General features: G+C 60.0%; 1 protein-coding gene across 2 annotated transcripts in view; it reads left to right on the top strand.

Annotated features, from left to right (window-relative positions):
- CNTFR (ciliary neurotrophic factor receptor) overlaps positions 1-7,980 on the top strand; it is a 39,245-nt gene extending 31,265 nt beyond the window's left edge. For both annotated transcript variants that reach the window (XM_010840101.1, XM_010840102.1), the window contains exons 5-10: positions 1,051-1,168; positions 1,335-1,501; positions 2,542-2,705; positions 6,528-6,708; positions 7,063-7,231; positions 7,327-7,980. In XM_010840101.1, coding sequence (XP_010838403.1) covers positions 1,051-1,168; positions 1,335-1,501; positions 2,542-2,705; positions 6,528-6,708; positions 7,063-7,231; position 7,327 — 800 coding nt within the window. In that variant the 3' untranslated portion in view covers positions 7,328-7,980. The remainder of the gene's footprint in view (positions 1-1,050; positions 1,169-1,334; positions 1,502-2,541; positions 2,706-6,527; positions 6,709-7,062; positions 7,232-7,326) is intronic.
- The last annotated feature ends 1,752 nt before the right edge of the window (positions 7,981-9,732 follow it).

The following is a 9,732-nucleotide window of genomic DNA, read 5'->3' on the forward strand; positions in this document are numbered from 1 at the left end:
GTATCCCCGGAGCTGTGGACGGACATTCCTTGCCTGGGTCAGATCACAGAAACTGCCTCCTTCCAGGAACCTGAGCCGGCTGTCCTCACGCCTTACCCAACACCCGAGGGTTGGGACAGCTGGGCTGAGTGCTCACAGCAGCAAAAAGAGTGGTTAGAACGCAGGGAGGACTTCCCAAGTACGTAGGTGTGGTCATGCCGGTGGGTATTCCCATCCTGGTGCTTGGCAGTGGCTCCAGCTTGCTGTGTGACCCCAGGCATGTCCCCAGCCCTCTCTGGCCCTCTGCGTTCCCCAGAGTAAGGCAGCTGCTGACTGTATAAAGGGCTTCTTAAAGGGTCTGATGGGGACTGGGGCTGGGGTGAGTACACGCCAACGGAACAACACACACACAGTCACACGTGTAGGCATGTGGTGTGAGCTGCATACACGGACCCTCCTACATACATTCCCACATTCCATCGCACGTCATTCACTCACGTCACACACACACACGTAACACATACATGCACGTGAACAGTGCTGTCGTTTGTGTGGAGCCCCCAGGGCTGTCTTGTGTTCCTTGTTCTCTCCTGAGGGGAAGCCTGGAATGTGTCTTCGGCTGGGAGTGCACCCTGATCACCCCAGCAACCAGAGGACCCGGTGGAGCCCCCCACCCTTGACCTCTGTTGCAGGCTCCCTCTGGAGATGGACGCAAGGTGGCAGGAGACGTGGGGCTGGGGCCAGTTCCCCCAGACATCACCTCCGTCCCGTGATTGATGAGCTGAGGCCCGCAGCCCCCTGCTCCCCATGGTTCCCGCCTCCATTGAGCAGGTGGAGGGGGGGCTCCCTCTCCATACAGCCCTTGTTTTTCTTTAATTAAACATCTGGCTCTCTGTGGCCTGGGAAGCCTCAGACCCTCGCTGACAGCACTTCCCACCCCCACCTCTGGCATTGCTGTTGGGTTGAAGAGGGAGAGCTGGGGTTTTGGGGCCCACCTGTCCCCACACTTGCACCAGGGACTGGGGGCTCAGGAACGCCCTGACCGTGCTGTCCTCGACCCCCCCTCCCCAGTGCCGCCGCGGGAGCCCGTGCTCAGCTGCCGCTCCAACACTTATCCCAAGGGCTTCTACTGCAGCTGGCATCTGCCCACTCCCACCTACATCCCCAACACCTTCAATGTGACCGTGCTGTGAGTAGACACACCCAGGACCCGGTCCAACCCTGACCTCTCCCGGGCCCCCTCCATGCCCTCCATCCATACCCTGTAGCCCAGCCTTGGGCTTGACCTTCTCCCAGCCTCCACCCTGCCCGATCCTTGAGGTTGGTGATGGTGCCTGGGCTTCACCCCTCCCCAGGCATGGCTCCAAAATGATGGTCTGTGAGAAGGACCCGGCCGTCAAGAACCGCTGCCACATCCGCTACATGCACCTGTTCTCCACCGTCAAGTACAAGGTCTCGATAAGTGTCAGCAACGCCCTGGGCCACAATGCCACAGCCATCACCTTTGATGAGTTCACCATCGGTGCGTGGGGATTGCGGGGAGGGAGGGGGCTCCCTGCTGCATCCTGCAGTGGGAGTGTGTAAGTGGATGTTTGCCAGAGGTGTGTATGAGCACGCGTGGGGATGTTCGCGAGTGTCTGCCCAGATGTGTGTGGAATGTATAACATGTGCGTCCACGCATGGCATGTACACACCTGTGAACGTTTGAGTGGATGCCCTTTACCTGCTGGGGCCGAGAGGCCTCTCCAGCAGCTCTTCTCATCTCTCTGGCTCCCAGAGCATGCAGGAGGGGGAGGGGGGCAGGCCGGGCCAGAACCTTGTGCAGCTGCAGCCTCCAATCCACCCCCCCACAACCACGCTAATGGCTTCCTTACGGCCTGTGATGAATGAGGTGTCAGAATAGGAGACAGGACTGGGACAGAGACCGCCCTCCTCCCAGCCCCCATCCCAGCCAGACCCCCTGCCTGCCCCTGTCCCATCCCAGCCAGACCCCCTGCCTCCACCCACACCCCCGCCGTGGCTGGGTCCTTGGCCAGACTCTACATGACCTCGGCCCTTAGCTGCTTCCATCAGATCCTCAGCCCACTTCCAACCCAGATCTGCAACACCTGTGAACTGTCTTTTAACCTTGACCCACAGAGCAGCTTCAAGCCCAGACTCTTCCAAGGGAGGCCGTGTCTCAGTAGGGAACTGGAAAAGTTGAGGTGGAAAGCCAGGCTTGGGGGGAGTATATGATGCTGGTACAGGAGTGGGTGATCCAGGTGATGATGAGGGTCGTGATAGAGCATGACACAGGCTTAGTAATTGGGATGCTGGTCATCATGAGGATGGGGTTGGGGTGAAATTTATGATGTTGATATCATGAGCTGGTGACAATGACTGTGGTGACAGTCACTGGTGATGACAGGGATGTGAAAGGTGGAAGGAATGAGATGGTTGTTAACAGTAGTTGCCAAAGCTGACAACAGAGGAGACCAATGATTATCGATGTGTGCTGGTTGTCATGGTGGCTGGGGTTGTTCAAGAGATCAGTGTGGTACCAAAGCTGTGTTTCCTAAACAGTGAAGCCTGACCCTCCGGAAAATGTGGTAGCCCGGCCAGTGCCCAGCAACCCTCGCCGGCTAGAGGTGACGTGGCAGACCCCGTCGACCTGGCCCGACCCGGAGTCCTTTCCTCTCAAGTTCTTTCTGCGCTATCGACCCCTCATCCTGGACCAGTGGCAGCATGTGAGTGCCTTGCCCTGCCCTGCCTGGATCCTGAGAGCAGGAATCAGAGCCACCCGGCATGGGAGTCCTTGCTGCTGCCTGTTCCAGTGGGAACAGAGAGCAGTCGGAGAGGCTTTCTGGGGTGGAGGGTGGGCCTGGAAGGATGGATGGAGCTGAGGCGGGGCACCCTGATTGACCCCCATTAGGACAGGCAATGGCACCCCACTCCAGTACCCCTGCCTGGAAAATCCCATGGATGGAGGAGCCTGGAAGGCTGCAGTCCGTGGGGTCGCTGAGGGTCGGACACGACTGAGCGACTTCACTTTGACTTTTCACTTTCATGCATTGGAGAAGGAAATGGCACCCCACTCCAGTGTTCTTGCCTGGAGAATCCCAGGGACGGGGGAGCCTGGTGGGCTGCCGTCTATGGGGTCGCGCAGAGTCAGACACGACTGAAGTGACTTATTAGTAGTAGGACAGTCAAACACGCCTGTCTATGTGACTCCCCGGGATAGTGGAGAGAGATGCTGGGGGCAGATGGTGGCAGTGTTTCCCTTTTCCTGTCTCTGGCTTCAGCCCAGATCAGACATCTCTCTCCTACACTCTGGACCAGGCTCTGGGCCTGGACCCGAGGGACAGGATAGTCCCTGTCTTCACAGATGGGCTCCAGGGGTCAGAATCAGGCAATAGAGTTAAGCTCAACCCAAGGTGTGAGTTCAGGCCATGACTAGTGTCATGGCTCCAAAGTCAAGCCTCGCTTAGGTGTCAGCTTAAAGTTATGGGTCAGAAGGTGATTTGGGCCAGGAAGCAAGCAGTGGACAGGGGCAGCACGGGGTCAGGCTGTTGTCTGGGATGCTGATCAAGCTATGAGAGAGAGCTCTGGGGATCTGCCAAGGGTTCGGGGCAGTCTGGAGTTTCTCTCTCCTTGAGAGCCTGGGGTTGTGGGTGCTGTCTGAGGGCGGGAGGTCTGAAGGCAAGGACTGGGGCTGGGAGGATGCTCCCCATGGCAACCCAGGCTGGCACTCAGGGTCACCCTGTACCCCCACCACATCTACCTGGTTCCAGCCCCATCTCCTCATGCCCCCGTCCCGGCTGGCCTTTAAAGTATGTAATTCAATTCCAGGGCGCCTGTCCTGGTTGCAGGCCTGGCCCCCACAAGGCTGCTCATATGCTCATATGTTCCCTGACAGAGTCCGGAGTCCCTCCTGCCTGGCCAGCTGCCCGCGACTAATGCATTGCTAATAACCAGGGTCTAGTTTCACAAGCCCCCCTCCCCTGCTAACGAGCTACAGGCAGCAGCCCTGCGCGTTGCGGCGCACACGCCTTGCCGTGGACCTGGCACACTGCCCACCACACACACACGGGAACGTGCACACACACATGTGGTCCCCAGCAGGAACCATGCTCCCACCATGCATGTGACTAACGTGCCAAGGGCACGCACTGGCCTGCACCGTGGGCAGAACTGACCCCCACGCTGACTTGGGCAGAGCAGAGTATGTGGGTTCCATGGCAAGGACACGTGTGGCCTGTGGCCCATGTTAGCCCTGTTCCATGTCACGTCGGCTTGGTGGTTGGCTAGATGTATGGTTCTTTTGAACTTGAGTTTTGCTCTGAACAGCATTGACTGTCCCCAGTCCTTAGTCTTGGGGAGAGGCAGGTGTATGATGGGGAGGGGCAAGCAGAGAAAAATATCACTTGGCTTTTCAGGAGGATGTGAGAGATACAGGCCAGGAATCGCACAAGAATGGGTGCCTTGAGGTCTGGCTGCTGCTGCTGCTGCTAAGTCGCTTCAGTCGTGTCCGACTCTGTGCGACCCCATAGACCGCAGCCCACCAGGCTCCCGCGTCCCTGGGATTCTCCAGGCAAGAACACTGGAGTGGGTTGCCATTGCCTTCTCCAATGCATGAAAGTGAAAAGTGAAAGTGAACTCGCTCAGGTCTGGCAGGGGCTCTCAAAATGGACCGGGGAGGCGAGCGTGGGTTCCCTGCATCTTTTTGCCCTGGGCATCACTCAGCAGGAAGGGAGAAGGGCATACAGCCACAGACTGGAGGGAGGCCTCCTAGTCAAGGCAGATGCCAGCAACTCGGGAATTCCTGACACTTGTGGAGCCATTCTCTGAAGGGGGTGGATTAAGGGATCAGTGACCACCTGACTAGAAGGGCCCAGGCCTAGGAGACGTGGCTTCCTGGAGAGCCATGGGCTCCTAGGCCACATCACTAGAGGTGTGGTGGGTTGCCCACCCTAGGCCTGCCAATGAGGTGGTCATTTGAACTGCTCCCCATGGTTCTCTCCCTTTGGGGAAAGATCTGGGGGACAGAATCAAAGGAGGGGGCCTGAGGGTGGAATCCTGGCAAGGGGGAGAAGGAGCTGAATGAGCTGGGTCTACTTAGCAGAGGGAGTCTTTGCAGAGCCAGAGGGGACCAGAGTTGGAACTGGGCTCCAGCTCCAGGAAGGGAGGGTCTCTGAGGCCCACCCATCTTCTAGAGCTAGAGTAGGACTCACTGAGCCCAGGTCTGGGTCCAAAATGTCTTCCATATTGACTCTGGCTCTACCCACACCTCCTACCTGAGGCCCATGGACCCTGGAGGGGTTGGGAGGCCTTCCCATCCCACTTGGACCCAGCTACACACACACATACACACACTTGTACTCACAGGCTCTCAGCCTTCCCCCCGCAACTTGGACCCAGCTGCACACACGCGCGCGCGCGCGCACACACACACACACACACACTTGTACTCACAGGCTGTTAGGTCAGGTAGCCCAGACCCTGGTTTTCTGGGAGAAGACTGGAACGGGGACCAAAAAAGCCCTAAAGCCAGACGTGGCCCAGAGCGGCCCCTCCTCCGCCCCTGCCGGCTGCCCCTGTTTACGAGGCGGCTTAATGAGGCGGCGGGTGCCGCTGAGATGAACCAGAGCCCAGCCTGGGCCTGGGAGGGGCGCCGGACAGGCAGGCCAGCCTGGAGGGTGGGGGAGACCAGCACGATGGGGCTGGCCAGGCCGGGGGCGGGGTGGCGATGCCTCCAGGAGGAAATGGAGCAGCTGTCCTGCGGTCCCGCTGCCCCCGGAACTGCCCCCCATCCCTTTTCCGCCTCAGGCTGGAGGCCTCCCTGAGGGAGAGACCCAGCTGGGGCCAGGCTGGTGGGTGCGCTGGGCATCTGGGAACCCGGGCTCCGAGTTGGAACCCGTGATAATGACAGAGCTGGTTGAAGTCTGTTTGGCCCTCACCCTGTCCCTGTGTCCTTATTACAACCCTGTGAGGGAGATCGTTAACGCCATTTTACAGATGAGGACTGCAAGGCAAGTGGAAGTTAAGTCAGTCACCTAGCGAGGAGGGGATGGATGGAGCTGAAATCTGGACTCGGGCAGCCCAGCTCCAAGTCTGTGCGTGTGGCTTTCCCACAACAGCTTCTTCATGGGGGAGGAAGAGGGCAGCCCCGCACTAACCCTCTCTCACCCCAACCTCGTGTTGCCTCCAGCTAGGACCGAGGTCAGGGGCTTGTGAGAGCTGGGTGACAGCAGAGTGGAGATGTGAGCACAGTCCTGCTGACTCTCCCCTCAGGGTGCGGGGAGCTTTCTGTCTCCTTAAAGATCTCCCTCAGGACTGTCTTCGCTCCCTGGGGGCGGCGGGTCTCCTCCCTGAGGTGTCTTTACTCTCCCCTAGAGGTGTTCTCAGTAGCCCCTCCCTCCCCCAGGGAAGTCCTTGTGCCCTCCAGGGGTATGTTCACTCCTCTCCCCTCCCCGAAGTGTTCTCCTGTCTCCTGGGGGTGCCTCACTCTCCTGACCTCCAGGGTCCATCATCCCTCTCCCCCCTCCTACTCCATGGTGGTCTGGCTGCAGGTGGAGCTGTCAGACGGCACGGCACACACCATCACAGATGCCTACGCTGGCAAGGAGTACATCATCCAGGTGGCGGCCAAGGACAACGAGATTGGGACGTGGAGCGACTGGAGCGTGGCTGCCCACGCCACGCCCTGGACGGAGGAGCCACGACACCTGACCACTGAGGCCCAGGCCCCCGGTGAGCCTCCCCTCACCCCGTGCTGCCTCCTGTCCTCCTGGGACTTGGAGCGTGTGCCCCAGGGCTCTCTGAACCTTGTGTGGCTGCCACACTCCCCTTGGTCTGTCCAACCCCTGCTGTTCCTTGTCCTTGCTGTTTGGACATTCTCAGCAGGGGCCACTGGATGGAGAGGTCATCTGTGCGCCTGGGGGAAGCAGCAAGGACCTGCCTGATGGGTGAGGCTGAGGCTGTCTCACCGGGGAGGCAGCACTGGTCTAACACAGGAGGCAGGAGCCATGTCTCGTGGACCCCCAGATCTGGGGGGATCCCCAGCCCTGGCCCAGCCCTTCCCTGAGTTTCCCCCATGTTCCCCAGAGACCACGACCAGCACCACCAGCTCACTGGCACCCCCGCCCACCACGAAGATCTGTGACCCCGGGGAGCTGGGCAGCGGCGGGGCAGCCTCGGCGCCCTCCTTCGTCAGTGTCCCTGTTACTCTGGCCCTGGCTGCCGTTGCTGCCACTGCCAGCCGTCTCCTGATCTGGTGAGTTGGGTGAGGCTGGGCGGCAGAGAGGAGCCTGAGGGGACCCCCGGGCCAGCCGCTTCTCTTATGGCCTCCTGCCCTGTTTGCACCCCCAGAGCCCGGCATCCTGTGAGGACACGCCAGCGGACCTGCAGAGGAGCAGGAGGCCGGAGCTGAGCCCGAAGACCCCGGTTTCTATTTTGCACACGGGCAGGAGAGCCTTCTGCATTCTCTTCAGACACAATTTGTAGAGACCCCGGCAGGCCCGGGCCTGCCGTCCCTCCCCTGGCCCCGCCACCCCATGCCGGCCCACCTCCCTCCCTCACGGGAGGGGGCCATGCAGCTAACCCGCCCACCAAAGACCCCACCACTCGCCCCTGTCCTGCCCCCCTGGGGCTGGACCCTCCAACGCCAGCGACTCCCAGGAGCCCTTGGGGGGGCCTGAGGGGAGCCCCTCACATCCAGTCTCTCCTCCTGTCCCCGCCTCCTGTCTGTCCCAGGGTCTCTGTTGCCACCATCAGATTATAAGCTCCTGACGCTGGGGGGGCCCAGCCATCCCCTTCCCCCCAGCGCCCACACTTTTCAGTCCCCCACCTCTGCCCCTGTTTTTGTACGACCCTCCCCCTTTCCTGCTCCCACCCCACAGTATTTAATGCCCTGTCAGTCCCTTCTAGTCTGACTCAATGGTAACTTGCTGTATTTGAATTTTTTATAGATGTATATACAGGGGTGGGGGCGGGGGGTTCTCATTAAACGTCACCATTTCATGAGTCCTTGGAACAGACCCGCTTTGGAAAGGTAACCCTCACCCCAGGACCCCTCCCCTTCCAGGCCTGGAGGAGGGAAGGGGTGGGGAGGGGCAGTTCAGCTCCCAGGAGGTGTTTGGGGTCAGGACTTTCTGCTTCTGGTGGGGAGGGAGCACTCCCTGGAGGCCATGGGCAGAGTTGTGGGGAATGAAAGGTCCCAGCCAGCGAGGCAGCTCTCACCTGGGGATGTCCTGACAGCCCATGCTTGCTTGCTTGTTTAGTTGCTCAGTCGTGTCCGACTCAATGGAACCCCATGGACTGTAACCCACCAGGCTCCTCTGTCCATGGGATTCCCCAGGCAAGAATACTGGAGTGGGTTCTAGTCAGCCCTGCAGGCTGCTAAATCCTGGCAGGGCCGTGGCCTGTTAAGGGCTGTCTTCGGAGCTTCTGCACCCACAAGTGCCCAGGCCTGGCTTTACCCACAGGGCAGAGGAGCATGAAGGGGAGGAGATCAGGCTCCATCCTCTGGATGGAGGGCTTGTCATCCCTGCCAGCCAGGAGACACAGGCCAAGGTTCAGCCTGAACTTGGGGCTCAGTGCACAGAGGGGCCTGGGCCTGGGCGGGCAGGGAGGTTGCCCGGAGGAGGCCACCTGGCATGTGACCAGGGACTTGACTCAGGACGGGGAGTGTGGACTGCGTGGTTTACCCCGGGGTTAGGTTACAGCGAGGATTCTGTGTGAGTGGGAAAGGAGCAGGCTTTGGCTTCATAGGGTACTCAGTCTTTGGTGCAGCCCCACACCCTGCTCACACCCACACCCTCCCAGTCCCCAGACTGGGCCTCCAGGTTCCCTTTGATTGCTCCTCAGAGGAGGAGCCTCTGGCTGCCCCAGGCCTGCTCATGTCCAGTCCCACTCTTGTCAGAGCCACCCCCTGCAGCTCCTTGGCTGAGAAGGCCCAAGGCTGGGGCCAAGTTGGAAGGTACCTTTGGCCTGGGGGTAGGGGCACAGGGTTAGGCCAGAGCCCCAGCCAGAGAGCCAGGCCTGGCCGTGCTCTGGGCAGCTGGAGCAAGGAGAGAAGTGGAGTCAAAGCCATGAACATGCAGGCCTGTGCACACTTCCCCCACCTCCACCCCCAGCATGCACCAAGCCATACCACCACTGAGCCACTGACCCCTGGGTCACACATGCAGCCCAGGTTCAAGCCCTCCTCCTCCAGCCAGGGTCAGGAAATGGGCATTCCATTACTGGTCTCCCTGCCCACCTGGGATGATGTCCTGGGAGGATGGGTTCATGGTTCCAGGAGCACTGATGAGTCAGGCCTGGACAGGACTCCAGGTAGGTAAAGGGCTGAGAACAAAGGTGCCCGGCCCTCCTCCAGTCTGGGCGCTGGAGGACAGGGGGCGTTCCAGGCTGGAGATGCTGTGGAAGGCAGAGGCCAATGTCAGGCTAGAGATGCCTGTGGTTTTTCAAGCCAGATATCCCCAGCTGTATGAGCACACTGCTCCTCATCCACAGGAAGGGGCTCCCAGGAAGAACCTCCTGAGAAGCTGCTGTGGACCCATCTCTGTGTCCTGGATCCTCAGTGTCTGTCCTGGATCCACTGTGTCTGTCTGGTCTCTGTGAGGTGAAGCTTGGGCCTGAAACCTGCATTCCAGGCCCAGCGGGGGTGGAGGGCGAAGGAGGGTCACCAACTCTTGAGAAGGACATTGTCTTCTCAAGACAATGACAGTTGGTCTGAGCCTCCCTCTTCCCTGTCCTTGTGGTAGAAGGGCTATA

The sequence above is a fragment of the Bison bison genome, unplaced genomic scaffold (genome assembly GCF_000754665.1).
Source record: "Bison bison bison isolate TAMUID 2011002044 unplaced genomic scaffold, Bison_UMD1.0 scf7180017864141, whole genome shotgun sequence".
Classification (NCBI taxonomy): Eukaryota; Metazoa; Chordata; class Mammalia; order Artiodactyla; family Bovidae; genus Bison; species Bison bison.